Source organism: Protopterus annectens, chromosome 8.part0 (genome assembly GCF_019279795.1).
Source record: "Protopterus annectens isolate FY-2018-M chromosome 8.part0, PAN1.0, whole genome shotgun sequence".
NCBI classification, from domain to species: Eukaryota; Metazoa; Chordata; order Ceratodontiformes; family Protopteridae; genus Protopterus; species Protopterus annectens.
Window position 1 is genome coordinate 1,904,682,248 of NC_056741.1, and position 25,406 is coordinate 1,904,707,653.

The window sequence follows — 25,406 nt, forward strand, 5'->3', positions numbered from 1 at the left end:
TGGAAAAAACTGAACGTGAATTTGATAAAGAAAGGTTTTCAGGATGGTTATTCAGCAGAATACCCAAGGCTAAGGAAGAGAGGAGTACTTATATTGATTTAAGATGAGCTCTAATAGTAATAAAAGAGGATAAAAAGACAATAATGGTACATCTGTAGTACAAAAGGGGCTACTAGCAAGGGAAGAGGATTACACTGGCATGTATTTATATTCCATCAAAAACTGCTATAATGGAGTTTAAGAAAATTCTGGGAGAAAAGATCAGATTTCAGCAAGGAATATTACTTAAAGGTGGGGACTGGAATTTGATTTATAACAGTGAGCATGTATCTGGGGCGCTCAGAAGGGAAAATATAACAAAGGAGGGTAGATTTTTAAAGAAATTTAGGAAAATATTTGGCATGGAAGATGTGAATTCAGTACTAGGATTTTGGAGTGAATTTACATATTATTCCCCAAGATACAGAAAATGGGCTAGGCTTGACAGAATTTACATTTCACAGGAACATGTGCATTTAACTGAAGGTCTTGATATGCACCCAAGAATTTCAGATCATGCACCAGTAATAACTAAAATAAAAACACAGGATAATGAAATAAAAATGAGAGACTGGCGTTTTCCCACCTATCTGTTGAAAAGAGAGGAATTTTAAGGAATGGATAGTATAAATTATTCAGGAGCTATTAGAGAAAATAGAAATTTCTTCTGAAAATATAGCTAGGGAATGGGATAAAAATTAAAGTGAAGTTTAAAAATATGGTGAAAATAAAAGAAAGGGACATGTAGTTAAGAAGTAACAAGAATTATCTAGAGGGATAGTATTGCAAAATAGGATGAATCTCACAGAAGAAGAAGAAGAAGAGGAGCAACTGCAGAATGATAAACAGAAATCAAAGGATTACCTTGATAGTATGCATGAGTTTAGAAAAATTGTGAATAAGCAACTGTTCTTTGATAACTCTAGAACAGAAAAACTTTTAGCACTCAAGCAATAGAAAATAGAAAGGGCAGTCACCAAGCTTAGGGAGCATATAACAAGGAAGATAAGAGATGCTGTAGAAGTATTAGACATTTTTTTTAAAATTCTATGAAAGTCTGTATAAATCAGAGAAATATGGAACTCAAGAAAAGGTACAAATGGAAATGTTTACAGAAGAATTAGTATGCCAATGTTAGAGGTAGAGGAGGTTCAATTACTAACAGGACAAGAGGAGATGAGATAAAATTATGATGTATAACTATTCAACAGGAAAGTACTCAAGCATATATGGTATGACTGTTTGAAAGTTTGGAAGCTAGCATGGAAAAACTGATAAAAAACTGTAGTGAACTGGTACAGAGTATCAAGTGCCGTGTATGGCAGAAGCATGCTAAAGAAGCTGAAAAGTAAGGCATACAAAACAGTGGTGTCACCAGTACTACTGTATGGTACAGAAACTTGGGCAGTAAAGGCAGAGCAGTTGAGGAAGATAGAGCTGATGGAGATGAAGTGCCTGAGATAGGTGGTAGGATGCACACTGTGGGACAGACAAAGAAATGAGGACATAAGAGCAGATGTCAAAGTAGCTACAACTGCAGAAAAGCTCAAAGACAACAGATTACGGTGGTTTGGGCACATGCAGAAAAGCAGACGACACTCTGATGAAGAAGATAGGCAGGAAAAAGGCAAAAGGAAATGAGGGCATCCATCAAGGAGGTGGATGGCTTGTGTAAGAAAAGACCTGCTACAGTCAAGTACAAGTGGTATTGAACAGAGAGAGATGGTAACAGGTCACACAACACCCTGACCATATGTAGAAAATGGGAAAAAAGGGGGTTTGATGATGTTGATGATGATGATGACTTCTGTTCTAGAGCTGAAATACTATATTTCCTTTTCCCCAAGATCATCTCTTTGATAGTGAAACAGGACACATACCTTCTCTCATAGGCCTTTTTTCTTATCTGGAATTCACTCAATCTATTATCTTTTTTTTTTTTAATTCTTTTTCTGCAAATTGGTAAGGTGTTTGCTGTTTTCTGAAAACGTTTTGTTTTATTGTTAATGTTAACACTGGGTTGCAAATTTTGACTCATATTTTTATTTGCATTTATTACATACAGTACTATGATTACTATCTATATAGAGATGGATTCTAGAACTTTCCAGAACTGGATATGACACTGGGGATATCCCATGTTAAATCACCTATGCAATGGAGGAACAAGAAAACATTCTTTTGTATTGTAAATGACCATCCCGCCATCCCTATCTGGATTAGTTTCATATTCACCATCTTTCATGATTTGTTACAATACAAAGAAAGTTTAAACCTCATTTGTTATTACTCCTATGTTCATTTTCTTGTAATGTGATAAATATACCACTGGAATTTAGTACTAAGGATTTTCAAATTAAATAACCATATCCTTTTTAGTGTTTTAATCTGACTTCTCTCATATAGCGGATAATGTTTTAGTTTCTTATTCCTTTTAATATGCGAGTCTGACATAGAATATTGGCAATACAATTAAAAAAATGTTAAATGCAGCAGCAGTGGATAAAGAGTTGAGGTCATTAAAATGAGAATGCACTGTCCCCCTTGTGTAGAAGGAATTAGCCCTCTGACACAGATGACTTTTGTTTGCTTAGGAATCACATGAGTATGTGACAGCTCACTTCCTAATTGTCAGTTTTTGTCTATGGGGAAGAAATTGTCTGATAAGATTCTCGCTTCAGTCAGGGAAAGAAAGGGCCTAGGGTTATTGCACTGATAAGGGAAAAAAGGGGTCTGGCTCTTACCCTTGTTGGATAATGATGGTTATATGGGAGGGGACAGGAAAACATGAGAAAGCATAAGGCAGTTACTATCAGAAATGAACTTATTCACACCAATGGAGTGTAGGAAGTTTGCATTCTAACATCTAATGGCTGGATCCAGAGTCTTTTGACGGACTCGTGTTAAAATCCAAGGTAGAAACAGATGGTCATAATTCTAGAATATGTGTTAGTAAACATATGTAAATAAACTGTCTGGCAAAACCTAATATTTTAGAGTGGTCACTTTTGTTAGTAACCCCTCAAACAATATACAGATACTAAGTAATCTCAAAATGCACAAAACACAAACTATGTAGACCAAAGAAAAATGAGCTTAAGGAAACTCTCAGCCAAACAAAACGTAAAATAATGAAATAAGGTTTAATATTGTGAGCACACGCTTTCGGAGGGCACAATGTCTCTCCTTCCTCAGACAACAAGTAAATGAATGAAAAAATCAGACAAGATTAAATAAACAATCCCCTAATTGGGTCAATCAACAAATTTAAAAACATATACACCCACTCCATTTCAATTAAACACAGCGTTAAGGACAAATACCCTACAAACTTCCGAACAATACAATATGCTAAATCATTATAAAGTAAACAGATACAGTAAAATATAACATGAACTTGCTTAAATATTTTAAAATGTATTAGAATATAATAAAACATAATTCTATTAGCTTAAAAATACTTAATACATAACAATAAAAATACATGTATATATGTATGAATAAATATAAGTGTATATATATATATATATATATGTACACCTATGAATTAAACCATTATCTACATTGCGCCCTCCGAAAGCGTGTGCTCACAATATTAAACCTTATTTCATTATTTTACATTTTGTTTGGCTGAGAGTTTCCTTAAGCTCATTTTTCTTTGGTCTACAATATACAGATACTGTCATTAGTAAGTTGTTCACCCAGGTGAGAGCTTTCATATTGGCCCAAATAGTCCTGTTTTTACTTCATCACATATGAATATTTTTTTAATATCTCTTTAGCTACATTAGAGAGAGATCAGGTATCAATGCAGTTGTGTTGCCCATGTTGCACTCATTTGGATTTAGCTATTTAAATGTGTGCAGGCAGTACACGATGCCCAGAAGCATCACTAGGGTGATCCTTTAGAAATACCCGGAGGCAGCATTACAATGTACTAGGGTTTGCACTGAAAACGTTGTCACATAACATTTATGAGTGGGTGATAACAGATTTTCCCTGTCTTGATATAATTGTTCTCATACTTCCCTATTTGTAGGATTAAGTGAGCATTAATTGTGCTGTTTAGTAAAAGTAGTAACAATTAGTAAAAATAGGATAATTTTGTTAAGTAATTATTGCTGCAGTTCACCTGCTGTGCAACATTTTTTGCATTGTCAAATAGTTGTATATACTTGTTACTGTTGTATCAAGCAAATAACACAACTGACAACATTCAAATTTTACTTTTAAATTAAATGTCTTATTATTATAGACTGTCTTTCTAATGAATATTCGGTAGCATCTGAAAACAAACTGGGCATCTTATCATAAATTGTGCTTGGCATGTACACTTGGAAATGGCCATCGGAAAGAAGGAGCTGGATAGAAAGAATAAGCACTGAACTGTTTTATTATATTTCCCAGCTTGTACCTGTTCATTTTCAAAGTATTAACATAGTACAATATTTCTATAAATCCACAGCTGACAACTGAATCTGTACTTTGTATATGAGGCAGAATGTAACTTATCCGACAACAATTTACCCATTATTTATTTATTTTTTTGCATAATGGAATTTTACAGACAGTTCTGCAGATGTTGCAGAAGAGTCTCAGATTGTGCCTTACTATTCCACTACTTATAGAGAGTTCAGATTTGGTATGTATAAGTTGCAGGGGGTGTTGGGAGTATATGGGAAAAAGCATTTGTATGTGATTAATTAGTTTTGAATGAGCTTCATGTTTGATAGTTTCAAAGTTTTTGTGATGACTGTTTTATGAGACAATCACTTAACTTTTTAATGTTATTAGGATGCCCAAGGAAAGTGTAGTGTTCTTGGTTAAGGTGAACAAATGAGGACAGTGTTACAGGTCTAATGCTGCATTAGAGACGACTGCCATCTATTGTGAATGGTGCTCCTAAAGGTGACACCAGCCAACATGGAACCAGTTACTACTAATAACATTACCTATGAAGTTAATGTATGTCTGTTCTTTATATTGCTGTTCATTATAATGACACTGCACTACATATATGAGCAGCACTTAGCCTTATGCTTAGCCTGACTTCCTTTTCTTGTGATCCTTAGAATTAGAAGACTATTAGAGCCATCATTGGTGATATATGCTGAAAACAAGAGTATAGTACCTTAAAGTGATTCCTCTATTTCCAGGTGCTGTGGCCTCAAAATAAATATAGTTATAGGGATTATGGGGGGCACGATCTCCTCAACAGGGGCTGAAGCATGCCTGCAAAAATGTTTTAACACTGTAACAGTGAGCGTCACCATTCTAAGTTTTACTTTCTAAGAGAAAATGTAGTTATGACAGTAGGGGAATTTTAATGTATTTTACATGAAGAGGTGAATGATCACATGAACAAATAATGTTTTGAGTTACTATGTTATTACAAAATGTTTCAATGGATGTCTACTTACAAGGTCCTTGTTGTCATTAAAATAATGCAATCAGGCTATTAGACACACTTAATTTTAAAAAAAGTTAATGAGTGGTTATAGTTTGCAATAAAAGTAGCAGTAGACAGTGTTAAGAGCTGGATTTGTGTTTCTTTTTCTGTTTAGAGCAGAATTGACTGCTAAATTGGTTATTTTTTATCTGGTACATAAACATGTATATACTGATGTATTCTGGCAAGCCTTACTACTGCTTCCTAGCTACATTCAGGCATAACAGTGTAACATTACAGTCTACAGGGGAACAAACAGCATCAAAGGATTAGTGGCTGGAGGCATGAACCCTGAGGACAAGCACATAAAGCATTCACCATTGTTAACAGTGAACGGTGATAAAAGTCATGAATACTTCAGTCAGAAAAACAATTTTCAGCAAACAGCTCACTTGTCCCTTTTAATAAATGCTCAGACCTACAAGAAATCAGCAAGAAGTTAATTGTAATGTATTATGCACAAATAAATAAGAACACAAATTAGAAAGAAACTGCAATGAAATGTAAAAACAGATGCCTGTAACCTTCACTGAAAATGGCTTGCCAGTGAACTGCCTCTTGACAAAAATGGAGCCTATCTCCTTTCACCTTTACTTTCCTTATCATCTTTGCTTATGTAGCTTTCTGTGGTGGCTTGCTTTATTTCATGAATCTTGAACTGTGTACTGTGAAACCTAACACATATTAACAACTGTGTCATCACTGTCACATCGTGGCTGTATGCCAGCACCTGAATGAATCTAGATAAATCTTAGTAACAAGGATCACAAATTGCTTATGGTAGAAGAATTTAAGTAGGTCGATGGCTACTGCAGAAGAACATAATGTAGATGTAGGATTACATGGTATACATTTCTTTGAACCCACCTTCTACTATTAGTACTTCCCTTAGACATCAAAGATTAAGTATGTATTCACTAAAACATGTCGGAGAGCTCAGGTTCATGTATCCAAGTGTGCTGCCCCACAGAAAAGCTGTTACTTTGTATTCACTGCTTTCCAAGGTATATTTGACACAAATAATGAATACAATATATGGTGTCATGTAACCTTACTGGATACAATGTAACCCAATATCTCTTGTGCATCCTGCAGATCAGAGAAGTTCTTTGGGATGCAGAGCTGGGTGAGAGAAGAAGCCATGCTTCTGAGGCTTCTGTTCAAGGTTGCATTCAATTCCAGCAGTTCTCATTACTGTGTTCAGCCTTAAAACAGAATTATTACAACAATTGCATTTAAGTTGCAGTGTGTAAATGCATAGTGACCCAGCAGTCTGGTACATCAAATTAAGTTGGGAATACATATCTGGATGAAAAAAGTTCCTATTGACATTTACTATTAGTTAAAGTTCAACAAATATGAGCTGCCTGAATGTGTTTAAAATACTTGGAAAGTACTTAGACATTAACAGACCTTACTTGTAGAAAGTACAACTAATAAAAATCTTAACAAAGTTTGCAGATTTGAGTCAAGCGATAAAAAAAGTTCTGTTTTTATTTTCAATTGGCCTTTTGTTCTGTGATAAGTGCTTTTGAAATACTTTATTTTTATTTTAAAGACGGGAGTTCTCTGCTTCAGTTTTACCCTTTCTGCAGGCATTGAAGAGGGACATAATGTTGTTTTCACCATACTGCAAAAACACCTTGTAGTTTAAATGAACAGGACTTGATTGCTCAATGGATTCTATTCAGTAAGGCTTTCTTTGTCTACTTTGATGGACACACACACACACACACACACACACACACACACACACACACACACACACACACACACACACACACACTATATAAAAATGATAGTTAAGTAAAGGCTAAATAATATCCGATTCATATTAATGGATTTATTTATGTATGCAGGTACTTATTGTATTTCTGTATTCATGTAAATATTTCTTTGCATTTAGTAAATGAGCACAGATAATGCAGTCTTGTCTTTAATGATGACCAAGATAAGTTACAAAGCCTTTATATGCAGACAAAGATTCTTCTTAATGTTCCTTTTTTCTCTTTAAAGTGATGTGATGTTAGTGCTGTTCTTTGGCCTTGAAATTGAGTAAAGGATCAGGTAGGCACAGATTTTACTGTTGAAATGGGCAGGGCCAGAAACACAAATGTGGTCAGAGCTCTAGGAAGATGAAGTGAATGGATGGATTTGAGAGTGTTGTTATAACAGCAGTGGTTTAACCGCTACACAGGGATACTTATGTATCTTAAAAAATATATAAGTCACAAAGTATGAGGGACTCTGCCTACACCTGCTGCAGTTTCATGAGCAAACTGAAGGGGGAAAGGTAGTTGGAGATGTCTTATGAAAAGCTATTTTGTGAGTTTAGTATCCTTCATGTCTTGCCCTTTTAATATACACTGCAACTTTTTTAAATAGCAGTGCTGCTAGGGGTACCAACCTTGTTTATAGACAGATTGTCAAATCTGCCCCAAGGCCTACATATTTGGCAGGATACAGAATGTTAACATTTTGCTTTTAGTTTTTAGCATTTATAAGGCTGGTGTAGGATTAGCTGCATGAAGCCTACCTTGATGGGTGTACTTTTTCTAAGCATTCTGCTTGCGCTGGAAGAGGCTGTACCTTTGCAGACATTGCCTCATCAAATAAACTACTGTTTCCTTCAGGCTATGGATATTCTGGTATTAGTTACATAATGCAAATGAGGTGGAGGTTATTTAAAATGATATATATATTTTTGTCCCCATTGGTGGTAGTATTTTCAGAAGATCAGATGAGCATGGGGGTGCACAATAGATAAGTAAAATTAAATCATCTGAGGAGCAAGTTACCAAATCCTTCTTGGAGAATCATTCACTCATCAGTAATTCCTTCCATTAGGAGACATAGCTGGGAATTCATTAAAGTTCCTAGCATGAAGTGTACAGCATTTTAAAAAGTCACCCCTGATTATTCCCCCCACCATCATGCTAATGAAGTGTGTGCTGTGTCCACTAGTTCCCCTACCACCCCAAACCCTGTACTACTACTGGTGCCATTATGGCACTTTACAGTGTGTCTGGTGGTTCCACCCATCCGTACTATACTGGTCTGTTTAGAGTGTCTGTGCCTTACAACACTTTATGGAGTAATCCCTGGTGTCAAGTGTATCATTCCACCCACTGATCCCTATTGTAATATTGGTGCCATCATGGCAATTAAAGCATTCCTCCCACCCCCTGGTCCTATAGTAATGTTGATGCTGTAATTGCATTGAGGAGTGTGTATACACCACCATGATCCCTGTAATAACATTGGTGTTGGTATGTTATTGCAGAGTAAAGAAAGAAAGAAAGAAGCATCAATCAATAAATCAACCAATCAGTCACTAAACAAACAAACACATGACTGGATGAATGAGCCAATCAAGGACATAGGAAAACATATGATTAATTGACAATTATTGTTTTCAAAGAGAATTGCAACAATAAGGTGTTACAAAGTATCAAATCAACCATAAAGCTCCAAATTCAATCTATATTTAACACTATAGGATACAGAGTATTAAATGTAAAAATTTTCAGTGCCTCCATCCTACTAAGTAAATACTCCCTATCTCCACCTTAGATTGTATAAAGAGCAGTCAAAGCACAAAACATGAAAGTATCGGCATTACGTTCAAGAAATGGAGATGCATGCACAGTTAAAGAACTCAGTAAATTCAAATTCCTGATATCACAAAGATGTTTCTGTATTAATGATTTCACTACATGTATGGTTTGGCCAATATACCACATTTTTTAACTTCGCAGTTAGTGAAAATCTCATAAATTATGAAAAAAAATGGCGCAAGTGAAATGCCTGTTTATTCTGAAAGGCTTTTTATTTATGTAAATTTCAGTTTCCTTGTGGACAATTCTATAAACACTACAACCCATATAAGGGAAAGAGCCACTAATGGAAAATACCTTGACTGGATCTCTCCTGTAGTTCTGGCTTTTTTATTAAAAAAACACAGGACTGCCAGGAAGTAACTCAGAGTCATATTTTAAAAGTTGACATGTGACATCTATCTGTAACAAATCAAAATTAGAATCAAACTAAGTATTTCAAAAGGGCCTCAAAAGTTGCCCTTAGATGATAACATCTATAAGATGGAGGGATGGTTAATACCTGCATAGAGAAAAGTGGCAACTGCAGTTGGTTATCTAAACATCTTACCTGTACTTCATTTTTCGGTTGTGCTCTGTGATATTACTTTAAAAAACCTCACTGTTTCTTAAAAACTACTCCCAAAAAGTAAGGCCTCAGAAATTTGTGCTGTGGCCACTAACTGCACTCTTTTATTTTCCCTACTTGAAATTTAGTTTTTGCATGTATGTTTAATCCCCTTGAAGGCTGCTGAGGTACCTTTTTATGTTTCCATTTAATAAAGTTTTTTAATATTATATTGGTAGTTATTATTCTTATTTATTTTTTTCTGTACTATTTATTTCTTCTCCAGTAACTCAAATTCTTCAAATGTACACTTTTAGCAGGTGCTTGATGTATGGAATAAAAGTTGGCTTCTCTACATGGGCACCTGAAAAAAACTGACAAAACCATTGCCAACAGTGTTCTTTCACAAGACTTGTTTTGCTCTGGCATGTATTCTAGCTTATAATGTATGTTAAATAATCAACACTGATTACTCTGCAAATCCATTAACAACTAAAAAAAAAAATGTAAATATATTCTTCCTGCAAACAGAGTGGAAATTATTTTTGTTTCCAGCAGTGCTTCATTGTGGAAGTATGGAGAATCAACAGGCGTTGGATGGATGGCACTTACTGAGTCTTAAAGAACAACGATAAAGTCATCCTGTTTTGTTCATCCCAATACAAACTGCTATACTGCGTTTTAGACAGGTGGCTCTTTTTTATATGTCATAAAATACAGAAATGTAGCAGCAAAGGCGCAGTAGCAGACTGAAGCCAACGCAGCTGATGATCGAAGTGACACAGCTGTAAATAATGAAAAGAGGCTTTACATACACTTACATTCCGGAACTCACGGAATGGCACAAACTGTACAATGTCCCGCATTGCCTCTTCACCAGTGTAGGACCGTAGTGCACTGTTGTCTCCATCTAAGAACTCCATGGCTGCAAAATCTGCATTTCCTACCCCCACAATAATTATGGACATCGGTAACTTAGAGGCTTGTACAATGGCATGTCTGGTCTCATCCATATCACTTATGACACCATCTGTTATTATCAGGAGAATGAAATATTGCTGGGGAGGAAAGGAAAAGAGCATTAATATTTACAACGTTAACTTGCATTTTTGCTGTTTTGAATGCAGTAAATTAAGAAACATTATTTATGCATTTATTTATTTATTTATTTACGTATTACACTGTCACCTGAGTTAGGTAGTAATGTAAGGTAAAGAGAATAAAAGAATGAACGTGATACAATAGTTCTAAGAAAACATTGACTTATTCTCAAACTATTCATAAATCTAATGAAATGCAGTGATATGTACCTCAAGGCCTCAAACCTGACAGTAAGAAAATTATCAATTACAAAAATGTTTGCTCATTAAAAGGGAGCATGTATTGCTAGAAAGGCTTAATTTTGTTATTTTCAGAAGTGTTGACTTAATTTTTTTCCAACTACAGCAGTCAAAAAAAAAAGAAGTACTTAAGTAAAGGAGAAACAGCAAAGATTAATTAATTTCAAGGGTATTATTATCAAAGTCTGATATTAGAGGTTCCACAAGTAAATATCAGACATATCAGAGGATTACTGGGCAACTTAAGTGAAAATGTAAAGCACACAGACTATGTGGAAGATGTTATTAGTGATAAACTGTAAATCCACTCCACTGAACGAAAAAACTGGAAAAAAAGGTAGGAACCAATCCAATGACCACTCTTGGACACAATCAACTTAACGCTTTCATCCACTTTAATGACGTGAACTTCATCAGAAACACCAAACAACTACCTACTCCTTCATTAAATACTTAATTACAGGAAATGATGTAACTGCTATAATAATGTACTTAAATGATATTCTGTAATGAAACACAACATTAAAAATGTCTACACAAAAATGCAAAAGTGAAAAATAAAAATTACATAGTAAAACTTGTGTTTTAAAAAAGTATGTTTAAACTAAACAGAACTTATGATACCATTCTACATTACCTATACATGAGAAAACACTTTATATTAATAACTTCATTCAGACTCGGTAATGTGTCGGCTCCAAATAGAAGCTGCCAAAATGCTTCCTTTTGTTCCAGTTTGTTGTTGGTATCCCCAACAAATATTCCTTTCTGTACACTGTCTAAAACAAAAAATTCAAACTTCTTAAAATTTGTACAGGACAGTGCATGTCTGGACAATGAATTGTTTTTGCCTTTTTTCTTTATTGCCAAGACATGCTCATATATCCTGCATTTTAAATTCTTTTAGTCTTTCCAATATAATCATTTTTACATGTGGAACAAGTAGCTATGTAAACTATACTTTCACTATTGCAACTGAAATACTTGTTGGCCCAAAAAGTCTGTCCCAAATGTTCCACTGTGATGAAGGATGAATTGCTGATGAACCTGCATTGTTTGCAGTTCATACATGCAAAAGTTCCTTTTTTCATGGAACACGTCCTTGTATTATCCTTTTCCACTATCTTGGGTGATTCTAACATCTGCGTAATGTTTGTAACCTTCTTACATGTGAACTTTGGTAACAAACCCAAAGCTAAAGACAAATCTTTGTTCCCAAGAATAATTCTCCAGTTCTTCTCAATAACCTCTTTAATAAACCGCATTTCCTTTACAATAGGCAAAGGAAAAGCCGTTTGAAATTCTTGAGTGTTCTGATTACCATTTTTACTTAAACTTACCGGGGGTCCCACCACTATATCACTAGAAGTCAGAATTGGTTTAGCTACCCCATCTCTCAGGTTCGAAATCTCATTTTCTATTACCTGTAACCATCCTAAATCATAACCCCTTTGGATGAACAACTGTCTAAGAAAAGACAGTTCATCCAAAAAGATATTGTCTTCAGAAGTAAGTCTGCTCAATCTAATCATTTGCCCCTTGATGACTCCCTTTTTCATATGACCTGGGTGCAAACTGTCCTTGTGTAAATAGTGATTAGCAAAACAGGACTTCCTGTATATTCTACAACTAAATCGTCTAGTAGTGTAGTCTATGCTTAAAGCCAAATCCAAAAAATTGATGTCTTTGCCAAATCCTCCTATTTTAAAAAATAAAAAATCTGTAGTATTGTTAAGATCTGTGACCAAGTCTACAAATTCTAAATAATCCCCTGACCACAGAAAAAACAAATCATCTATATATCTAAAATATAATTCAACCTTACTGAAACTAGGATGTAACCTGAGAGTTGATTGTGTCCGAGAGTGGTCATTGGATTGGTTCCTACGATTTGATTTAGGATGGTTACAGGTAATAGAAAATGAGATTTCGAACCTGAGAGATGGGGTAGCTAAACCAATTCTGACTTCTAGTGATATAGTGGTGGGACCCCCGGTAAGTTTAAGTAAAAATGGTAATCAGAACACTCAAGAATTTCAAACGGCTTTTCCTTTGCCTATTGTAAAGGAAATGCGGTTTATTAAAGAGGTTATTGAGAAGAACTGGAGAATTATTCTTGGGAACAAAGATTTGTCTTTAGCTTTGGGTTTGTTACCAAAGTTCACATGTAAGAAGGTTACAAACATTACGCAGATGTTAGAATCACCCAAGATAGTGGAAAAGGATAATACAAGGACGTGTTCCATGAAAAAAGGAACGTTTGCATGTATGAACTGCAAACAATGCAGGTTGATCAGCAATTCATCCTTCATCACAGTGGAACATTTGGGACAGACTTTTTGGGCCAACAAGTATTTCAGTTGCAATAGTGAAAGTATAGTTTACATAGCTACTTGTTCCACATGTAAAAATGATTATATTGGAAAGACTAAAAGAATTTAAAATGCAGGATATATGAGCATGTCTTGGCAATAAAGAAAAAAGACAAAAACTATTCATTGTCCAGACATGCACTGTCCTGTACAAATTTTAAGAAGTTTGAATTTTTTGTTTTAGACAGTGTACAGAAAGGAATATTTGTTGGGGATACCAACAACAAACTGGAACAAAAGGAAGCATTTTGGCAGCTTCTATTTGGAGCCGACACATTACCGAGTCTGAATGAAGTTATTAATATAAAGTGTTTTCTCATGTATAGGTAATGTAGAATGGTATCATAAGTTCTGTTTAGTTTAAACATACTTTTTGAAACACAAGTTTTACTATGTAATTTTTATTTTTCACTTTTGCATTTTTGTGTAGACATTTTTAATATTGTGTTTCATTACAGAATATCATTTAAGTACATTATTATAGCAGTTACATCATTTCCTGTAATTAAGTATTTAATGAAGGGGTAGGTAATTGTTTGGTGTTTCTGATAAAGTTCACGTCATTAAAGTGGATGAAAGCGCTAAGTTGATTGTGTCCGAGAGTGGTCATTGGATTGGTTCCTACGGTTTTTTTCATGTTATTAGTGATGCTACACTTTCTACATTTGTTATAGATGGTGATAATCAAAACATTTCGTGTCAGTGTGGAGAAAATGGGTTGCTACATTTAACAGTTATGCAGCTGTATTATGAATGACTAGAAATTTTTGTCTAGGCTTATAAGGGCCTCTGGGCCAAAAGCCTAGTATTGTCCTATGAGCCTATGAAGGTGGACCTGATGGGTCTTTACTGTCTTGGGATAATAAAGATACCAGTGGCTGACTAAATTCACCGATGACTACAAATGTTGAACAATCATTGAGTCGCCCAGCAATGCTAATATACTGAGGACAGGGTTAACACAGACAAATGATTGCTGCCAAAGCCACAGATTAAAGCTAAATGCAAAAAAAATGCATTATTATTCCCTTGGGGACAGCTGACACCCTGCTAACTACGTTATAGACAGCACCTCTAAGTATGACCCAGAAGTACATGATCTGGGTAATCAGGTTGATATCAATCTGATCTTTAACCAATATGTATCCACAGTAGTAAGGACATCCTTCTATGTGGCACATTTTTTTTTTTATTTTATTTTATTTTTTATTTTACATTTGTTGACCGGGCTAGTCTAGCTGGATATATGTCCATTTTCAGTAGAGGCCCGGGGAGAAAAGCTCCAGTAATTAAACACATTATATGAAGATAGACAATACAAATAGTAATGCGTAAAAAGAGGGCTAATTAATACCCATATTACATATAAAGTCATGGTAAATACAGAGTAAAATAGGCAAATGTGTTAAGAAAGAAAACATCGATTTTTTTTTTTTTTTTTTTGAGTATTACATCAGACTGTGTGCATGTCATTAAGGGAGAGCTAACAAGGCTATAGGAAGCAGAGATTGCAGGAATTTAGGAGGTAGAGAGGACAGGGAGGTGAAAAAGGAAGTTAATCTGGGTTGGTGCAGGAGCAAAGCCAGTGATTATTGAGGTGAGTTTTCAGCTGCTTTTTGAAAAGTGGAAGGGAGGACAAAGACAGGATTACAGAGGGTAATTTGTTCCACATTTTGCCGACTGAGTTGGAAAAAAGACAATCTCCTGCAAAGTTATTAGGTTTGGTTGTATTAATCATTAGTTTGTTGGAAGAACATAGATGTTTCAGGTTATTGTAAGGTGAAATGAGGCTAGAGAGTACAGGTGTTTTAGTTGGTTGGTAAAGGATTTTGTGAGCTATTAAGAGCTGCTGAAGTGTGAGTTGGTTCTGAAGTTCCAACCAGCCTAGTTTTCTTAGGTTTAGGCAGTGATGGGTTTTAAATGAGGATCCAGTTGCAAATCGAGCAATATTGTGGTAGGAAGTTCCTAGTTTCTTAAGGTTGTTTTTGGAGAGATTAGTGTATATGGGGGAGGCATATAGTAGTGTAGAGATAAGGTGTGATCTGGCTAAGGTGGTCCTTGCTTCAGGTGAAAGGAAGGGTTTGATTCTATACAGGGATCCGATTTTTATTAACTAATTTTATTGTGCTATTGATGTGAGTTTCAAAGCTGAGATTATTGTCAATGGTTATGCCTAATAGTTTAGTTGTTGTTTCAGGAGAGATGAGAGTGCAATCAATGGAAGAGAGAGTAAAGTTTAGTGGGGCAGATCTACGAGTAGGTGAGAACAAGAGTAATTTAGTTTTCTTGGGGTTAAGGAGTAGACAACGATCAGAGAACCATTGTTCAACAGTGTTAAAAGCCTTTTGAGTGATATAGTGTAGTTCAGTTTGTGATTTAGTGGTACAGATAATAGTAGAATCATCTGCATATTGTATACAGGTGGTATATGGGATAGCTAATTGGAGGTCATTAATAAAGATGGAAAATAGAAGGGGGCCCAAGATAGAGCCTTGAGGCACACCTAGAGATGTAGGGAGTAGATTGGATAGTGCATTTTTCCAGAGAACTGCCTGTTGACAGTTTTATAGGTAAGATGTACACCAAGTTAAGGAAGGGGGATCAAGTGAGAAAGATTTTAGTATGTGCAGAAGAAGTTTATGGTTTACCATGTCGAAAGCTTTAGATAAGTCAACAAAGATAGAGGATGATAGGTTGTTATTGTTACAGTTATAGTTGATAGAGTTGGTAAAGGAGAGTAGGGCTGTGGTAGTACTGTGGGAAGGTCTAAATCCATGTTGACAGTTTGCAAGTAGGTTGTTATGCAGAAGGTGGCTTAGAATTTGCTTATGGATACATTTTTCTGTGATTTTAGCTATAGGTGATAGGAGTGCTATGGGACGAAAGTTAGAGAAGTCATTTGATTTACCTCCTTTGTGAAGTGGGATGATGTGTGATATCTTCCATATAGAGGGGAAATACCTTCCTTTAAGGATCTATTAATCAGAATAGAAATGGGATAGGCAATAGCTTTGGCACCTATTTGTAAGAATTCTGCAGGAAGTTTGTCTGCAGAAGGAGTGGTAGGTTTGAGTTTTTGGAGCAGTGATAAGATATAGGAGGTAGATACCGGTTGTAAGTGAAAGGAAGGAGGTGGGCTTGGAGTAGGTAAGAGGAGCTTAGAGGTGTCAGGAGATAGGTGACTGGCAAGAGATTGGATAGTATTAGTGAAGAATGAATTAAAGTCATTGGCTGTTTGTGTGGGATTCTTTGGGTCACAGCCTTGGGGGTTGGTTGTGATAGATTGGCCAGGGGATAAGAGATTATTAATACTAATACATCATACTAGTAAAGGCATTGCATCTAGATCTAAACATATTATAATTCCATTATACTCAGCCCTCATCAGCTCAATAATTGAGTACAATGCTCCCTTTTGCATGTACCTCACCAGACACCTGCAACAACTGGAGAGTCCACAGAGGTTTCTCACCAAGAAATTACAGGGTACACAAAACATGTCTTACACGGAAAGACTGAAAGCTCTCTTACTGTATTCTGTCTCCTATAGGTTGCTAAGGGGTGATCTGTGCCTGGCTTACAGGGCAGTATCTGACCTGGGCTTGATGGAAATGCTACACATTCGTAAATCAAATTTTAGGAGGATCACTCGGTGCAGGGATCTTAACCTTGCCTCTAACATGAACAGGTCATGCTGCTTAACCTAGCCTCTAACATGAACAGGTCATGCTGCTTAACATAGCCTCTGAAATTAACAGGTCATGCTGCTTAACATAGCCTCTAACATGAGCAGGTCATGCTGCTTAACCTAGCCTCTGACATGAACAGGTCATTCTCCTTAATCTAGCCTCTGACATGAACAGGTCATGTTGCTTAACCTAGCCTCTAACATGAACAATTCATGCTGCTTAACCTAGCCTCTAACATGAACAGGTCATGCTGCTTAACCTCGCCTCTAACATGAACAGGTCATGCTGCTTAACCTAGCCACTGACATGAACAGGTCATGCTGCTTAACCTAGCCTGTAACAGGAACAGGTCATGCTGCTTATCCTAGCCTCTAACATGAACAGGTCATGCTGCTTAACCTAGCCTCTGACACGAACAGGTCATGCTGCTTAACCTCGCCTCTAACATGAACAGGTCATGCTGCTTAACCTAGCCTGTAACAGGAACAGGTCATGCTGCTTAACCTTGCCTCTAACATGAACAATTCATGCTGCTTAACCTAGCCTCTGACATGAACAGGTCATGCTGCTTAACCTAGCCTCTAACATGAACAGGTCATGCTGCTTAATCTAGCCTCTGACATGAACAGGTAATGCTGCTTAACCTAGCCTCTGACATGAACAGGTCATGCTGCTTAACCTAGCCTCTGACATGATGAACAGGTCACACTGCTTAACCTAGCCTCTGACATGAACAGGTCATGCTGCTTAACCTAGCCTCTAACATGAACAGGTCATGCTGCTTAACCTAGCCTCTAACATGAACAGGTCATGCTGTTTAACCTAGCCTCTAACATGAACAGGTCATGCTGCTTAACCTAGCCTCTAAAATGAACAGGTCATGCTGCTTAACCTAGCCTCTAACATGAACAGGTCATTCTGCTTAACCTATCCTCTAACATGAACAGGTCATGCTGCTTAACCTAGCCTCTAACATGAACAGGTCATGCAGGAGAGATAGATACATATCCCAGAGACTGCCACTTCTCTGGAACAAGCTTCCAATTTACGTGAAACACAGCCCCTCACTGACCCCCTTCCGAAGCAATCTAGATCAGTGGATGGGTGACTGCAAATTCACTCCTGGGGTGGTAACCATGTCCCTCCTGGACAGAGGAAATCAGTATTAACTGCTACAGACTTGGTGATATGAGAAGATCCCCAAAACAGTACACAGAAGTCTCAAGCAACCAATGTGTTCAGTTCACAAAACTGAGTAAGTGATTTCCAATGAGCCATCCTTTGGGGAAACATGGAGTGACACATACACAAAGAATATGACCAAAATACATTATAACTCAGACATTGCGGAGAGTGTGGCAAAGATCAAATTATATGCACACATGACAGTCAGGAAAATGACTAAAAGACTTAGCTAGAAATATAAGTAAAGATTTAGAATGTGAAAAATCAATACACTGATTGACTTCTTGATATCAGTTAAAGTCACGTGAAAATTAAAATGAATTCTGGCAGTTTACCCCTTAGCACCAGACATTGAAGAGTTTTATTTTATTTTTCCATTTATTTACGAAAGTTTAGTAGGTTGACATTGGAATGATCTAATGCTTGAAACCTGTCATACGTTGGTGAACGTCATTAAAAGTAATTGAGAATGCCATTATGCAACAGCTAAATTGTCAAAGATTTCAGTGTAAAGGGGTAAGTGTCAAGCTGCCAGCTTTAAATTTAAAAGTTACAGAGTGAAATGGAAAGATAGTTTTTATCTTTAAAATACACAGATTTGTATCTAATCAGAGAAGTTATCACCACCTTGAGTGGCAGCTGTCCTCATCATATGTCATAATATCCCTTTAAGGAAATTAATAGAATAACATGTGAAAGGTACTGGAATATAGAGAAACACCAGAATTTTTAAACTTTTAGCCAGTTAGTAAGAAGAGTGCCTAAAATGAAGTATTCTGAAGTGAATAAGTCAGCTACATTGCAAGTAGATAACAGCCAGAACCAAAGTGGTACATTTATTCTGCAAGAAAAATAAACCAGTTGGTTACATGTTCAGAGATTTTGCTAGAAGCAGACCATAATCCATTATAAATAATATTTAATAAATTGTAAGAAGCAGACCATAATCCAATAAGTTGTACAAGGCAGTGTCTACACTGACTACAATAACAAACATGATACCATTTTGAAGTGTAAGCCCAGAAAATATATGCATATAGCAGAACTGCTGAGTCATTCATATTTGCGAAAACAACAAGATTTTCTTGGTGATAAACGAAGTTAATTAATCACTTTCACAGATGCATGTGTCTGAAAATAAGCTTGAAGAGTTTCAGAGGTGTAGTGAGAATGATCTAGACAGGATATACTTCAAGATGCCTCTATGAGAGGGTGGTTTGAACAAGAATCTGCTGAGGTGAGGTGCCAAATATAGCCATACTTTTCATAGCAAGAATTGTTAATCTGCATTCAAGGCTTTCTGTTTAAAGATTATAAATTAATATTGCTTAATCAATAAAGGAAATAGATGTTGACAAGAGTATGATACTTAGAAACTGTTAAGAATAAATACAGAGCTTATTACATGTTATAGTAGCAGGGAATGTCTGCACTAACTGAAAAATAAGTTAATAGATGTGCTGTAAGGCTTATCACAGTAATAATCCAAGAGAAAAATATGGTTTCTTATTCAATTCCAGGGAGACTGTAATTAAGTAGGAACAGATTTATTTCTATATCAAGAATATGTACTGTTAATATGTGCTGACTGCAATTCAATGCTTCTTGAGGTTTGGAATTAACAGATACTACAATGGATGTGTAATTAATATGATAAAGGGCAGTTTTTATCTGTTTGTCCACTGAGCATAATGGCAAGCAGACCAACCTCAAGTAGAAATGGAGTTGCTGAATTTTTTTAAGTATATTCTGAGTTTGAAAAAATAAGTTTTTGAATTACAGCAAGACTTCTACCCATATTTCCCATTTGTAAGAGAAGGCAATTAAGAAATTCATGCCTGAGCCAGATCTGTGCAGCAGAGGGATAAACTCTGACTATGTATCAGACGACCTGGGTTCGAGTAGCAGCTGGAGATGAATAGGAGTGAGAGGCTACTGGAGGCTTACCCATCCTGGAGGGAGGGAAGCAGCTCTGGCTCTCCAATTAGGTGACACCTAGCAGGGACACTGGGCATTCCATCTGTGGAGCATGGGCCTAGGGAGCTTGTGCTGTCATTGTGCAAAGTACATGGACTGGAGTACTGGCCTGAAGAAGCACTCTCTTCATGGTGGCAGCATATAGCAGAGCTCAGAGGGGTGCCAAAAGGAGGAGATGTGCACTTCTAGGGGATGATAGGCCATCCGTCAGCACCAACAATCCAGCCTGCTGCCTACCTCACAGCTGAGGGAATGAGTGCATTCACAGGGCTTCCCATGCAGGAGCAACTGGGACATAGGGCTCTTTCCTTGCCTGGGGAAAGTTGGCCCCTCACCCTGGAAAGAATGGGCTGAATGGATGCAGGTAGAAGACACACTGAATTATGTCCTACAGAAGTTGGAAAGAAAAGAAATTCATGCCAATATACTTTGCTGTTCCCATCAGATGGGAGTTTTGGTAGCTGATGTCAGAAGCTAACCTCCATTCACTGAATGAGGAATTATAAAGGCTGCTGCTTTTACATGATAGTGCATGCCCATAAGGATGAAAAACCTGAATTTGTCATGTTTTTGTCTTTGGTACATTATACTAATAGAATATGTGAATGTGTGTATGTGTGTGTGTGTGTGTGTGTGTGTGTGTGTGTGTGTGTGTGTGTGTGTGTGTGTGAGGTAGGGGGACACTATTTCTCAGTAATACTAGGGATGGAGACACCAAGTAGATGTCTGTGAAAGTGAGCTGCCACAATACTAGGTTTTAGCCTAAGGGAGAGGGTTAGTTAGGGAGGGAGGGTGGTAATGTTCTAAAGGCCTGGCCTAATGAGTAGGGTGAGGAAGAAAATTTTTGATATACTTCTATACTTTTATGACATGCAATCAGTATTTGTATCTGAAGAGTTAATGTTTTATTGTTAATGATATTCAGACTGCATACACAAGACATGAATGTGAGAGTCATTGATGAAATTAGTCACAATGTCTACAGGTTAAGTATGGAAAGAATGCAACACAGTACTATTTATAAAAATACTCCAGGACTGCTCCCTGTATTACTAATGAACAGAGGCACAAGTCCTCTTTAAATTATCTATGGTATGACCCATTTATTCTCACTAGGGGTAATATATAACTATGAACCATGGGATGGGTAAGGCCAACATCTGTCCAAATGGGACAGGTTAATTCAAGCACAAAAAGGGAAACTGGCTATGCTTAAAATGGCCGACAACAGCAGCTAGCCTAGTACTTACCTATGAACCTATGAACAATATCAAAAATGCAGGCATATGGAATCTGTCCATCATGCAGCTTTAACCCCCACCCTGTTTCTTCTAATGTAATTTACATATTCCACCATTTTTGCTCTGGCCAAGAATGAAGAAGAAAAAGATGAAGATGACCATTTAGAGCAGCTAATTACGCACAAAGAGTACATTGTGGATGGGAGGATAACATTTTTATCATATGCTTCAGTTCCATTAGGTTTTATAGTGCATAAGATGTTGCCAATACATTTGGGATATACTAGTCCTTGCAGTGGGCCTTGCTGCATGGCCCTCCAGGATGACCGGACTGGTGCAAGAAAACCATGTTTCTTCAGTGGTGAGCAGTCAGTGAATCATTTGCTTACCCTGCCAACATGATATAAAGCATTTCTATATATAAGGCATGCTTCCACTAGTTCCTCATACACAGCAGGCAGCCACAGTGCATTCAATGTGACTCCATTTGCCTTTAATAAGGACCTGCTCTTCTGTTTCTCAGCAGTGCCTTTTGGGAGAAGTCTAAGCTCCTTTATTTCTATATTTTTTATGAGACTGCACTGAGCCAAGTGTGGAAGTTTCTGCAGTATATAATGACCATGTTTTTTTTAAAAGAACTACTTATTTCAGAACATTTCCAACCACTAAGAGATGGGCTGGCAGTGACATAATTGTACCATTAATACACATTATAATGATTTTTCCATCCGTTCATGTGGATTAAATAACTGACTGCAAGCACAACTACAGACATTTTCCATAGCTTGCAAGAATATAACATACTCTTTCCTTGTGTGGCCAAATGTAATTTTTAGTTTACTGTTTCAAGCCCTGGTGAATAACACTAACATGCCAAGAAGAACCTTCTTTGCAACCAGCAGGCTTTTGATTACTTTTTTTTCCTGCTTAATTTTACAAATGTTAAGCTCTATATTTAAACTAACCACAGAAAGCAAAGTACAGATACATGCGTGGCTACTGTGCCTTTCTCATAGCAGGATACATCAAGCTGTTCACTCTTGGTGAAGAAAACTTTAAAGTCAAAAGTAGACTCCAGCTGAGATAAGCACTGAAAATATATTGTCACTCTTAATAATCACAACTCCGACAATGTCATAACCAAAGATGCTCATTTGTCCTACTTGTGCAATGCAAAGCCATTCATTGTGATACCTGAATGTATTTTTGTGTTGCTCTAATTAAACAACTTGACTTTGGTTTGGAATCCACTTTAACTTTTAAATTTGAAACCAGGCGATGTTTGTTTGTAGACGTTGTATGATTCATACTCTGTTATGCAGGTGAGTTTCAAGGTGTAGCTTACTGGTAAGAATGACAACAAAAAGATGCCATTTTAACAAGAATTTTAATAAAAGAATGCCTTTTTAAAAGACATTTAACAGCTGTATAGCTGCAACAACATTATTATACAATGCCTCCTCTAAAACGTGCACGCTGATTGGCCAGCCCAACCAGCGTGCCCGTTGTAAATCCCTCGATATACTAACGGAAAAAGGTCCGGTCGCCCGGACTTTTTCCGTTAGTATAAAACACTGTCTCGCTATGTTAAAAGAGTTTAACATAGCGACACGGGTTTAAAAAAAGCAACGCAGATCTCCGTTGCTTTTTTTAAAGCTGTCTCGCTATGTTAAACTCCTTTAACATAGCGACACAGTGTAAAGCAATGGAGATCTTGCGATCTCCGTTGCTTTTGTTTTTAACCTGTCTCGCTATGTTAAATGAGTTTAACATAGCGAGACAGCTTTAAAATAAGCAACGGAGATCCCCGTTGCTTATTTTAAAGCTGTCTCGCTATGTTAAACCCATTTAACATAGCGAGTAAAAGCAACGGAGATCTTGCGTTCTCCGTTGCTTTTGCCCAACTCTGATGTACTGCGAGGCATGCGCACTACATCACAACTGCGGCGGAACACGAGACAGCTGCGGAAGGGCAGCAAAGAGGCATTATACAATGCCACTATTTAAGAAAAGTAATTATTTATTTTCTTAAATAATGTCATTGTATAATAGCAATAACCCACTTCTGGGTGTGGGTAATGATGGATTTACCCACGGTTGTCTTTGTTTGGTCCCGAGGGCGAAGCCCTCGGGACCAAACCACGCCAACCGTGGGTAAATCCAGCATTACCCACACCTAGGCGTGGGTTATTGCTATAGTACTACATGTCTAGGAAATCATGAAAAAGGACCTAAGGCTTAAATACTCAAAATGTTTGAATTACATTACTTTGATATAGTGTAACTAGATATGAAGGCTATGGTAGCTTACTTCAAATTACTCAACAAGGACATTCACCCTGTGTGGACCATTTCTTTAAAGAAAGATTGAATAATGATATCATGAGTAAATCAATCACAATTTTTGTACTGTCTTAAAAGGTTTTTGATTTCTCTCACCTGTCAACCATCTGCTTTGTTGACCAAAGTGTGTTACAAAGATGCTGGTATTTGGAAGTTTTAGATCATTTTCACCACTCCCGTATAGATGTGTGTGTGTGTGTGTGTGTGTGTGTGTGTGTGTGTGTGTGTGTGTGTGTGTGTGTGTGTGTGTGTGTGTGTATTCTTTATTTGTGGGATCTACAGCTGTAGGAATGGTAACAACATCACAACAAAGGAACATAAGTAGAAGAGTAAGCTATAGGGTAGGAATGCTGAAATTGTACAAATAGTTATAGAGCTAACAAGAGTTGTAGAATGCTCTAGGCATAAGCAGTTAGGGGGTGTGATTGGTGCTTTAGCTCTCATTCTGACCCTGCAGTAGTGCTTTTAGTAGGTTACAAGCATTTAAGCAGTCACAATTATCTATCATGCTCTCTTAATCTTCAGACCAGCACTGGGATGGAACACATAAGCAAAAATGATGGGGAGCAACTGCAAATGTATAAAACAACTATACTTTTGTCCTTGCTGTTAACAAACCAGTCAAAGAAAAAAATGCAACTCACAATACATAAAAAGTACTAAAACAACTTTTCAGCAAGTGGTGAGCCCTCCTACACTCTGTAACACCCCTCCTACCTATATATATGAGTCCCATTCAGAAGCTCGACTCTTCAGAAAGTCAAACCTCATGTGGTCAAGACCATATGATCGACTTTCCAAAATGTTGAAGCTTTTGAATGGAGATCATGGTACAGTCAGGACTGGGGAATTTACCCTTTTCCCTACTGTAGCACGATCTTGGAGTTAGTATATATAATATGCAGGAGGTGTGGGGGTATAGCCCCCCACATGGTGGATGCAGAGGGGCTTGACCCCTTGCAAAAACATAGAATTTTGTTGTTTTTTTGAAGTTCAACTTTCCAAAAAGTTGATCATATGGTCTTGACCATATGAAATTCAACTTTTTTAAAACTTGAGCTTCTGAATGGGATACACACACACACATATATATATATATATATATATATATATATATATATATATATATATATATATATATATATATATATATATATATATATATATATATATGTATGTATACTGACTCCAAAGTCCCAACATGAGAAAACCTGATCACCATCTCTACTCCACAGTTATCTGGTTATAGAAAACAATCTTTACCAGAGTAGAGGCAAGCTCAACAGGGTCTTCTTTCCCCCGCTGATTCTGCCAAGCCCATTCCCTTGGCTGTGTTTTTGCTAGATATTAGGTAGAGATAGTGGAAATCTTGTTCATCCATTCATGTGCGTCACTAATTAGATCCCAAGGCATTTGGCTACCTTAAGAGAGTCATAGTTACTCCTGCCATTTACCTGCCCTTCATTGAATTTCTTCACTTTGACATTCAGAGCACTGGGCAGAAATCACATTGCATCATCTTAGTAATATGCATAATGTCCCATTTAACACAGCAGCATCTCAGTGAATAAACCAATTCAACAAGAATAAATTAGGGAACACGATCT

General features: G+C 36.8%; 1 protein-coding gene across 1 annotated transcript in view; it reads right to left on the minus strand.

Annotated features, from left to right (window-relative positions):
* The window catches only part of CPNE2 (copine 2), a 1,786,656-nt gene that overhangs the window by 61,339 nt on the left and 1,699,911 nt on the right, over positions 1–25,406 (minus strand). Inside the window, exon 17 of the mRNA XM_044081406.1 lies at positions 10,474–10,710. Coding sequence (XP_043937341.1) covers positions 10,474–10,710 — 237 coding nt within the window. The remainder of the gene's footprint in view (positions 1–10,473; positions 10,711–25,406) is intronic.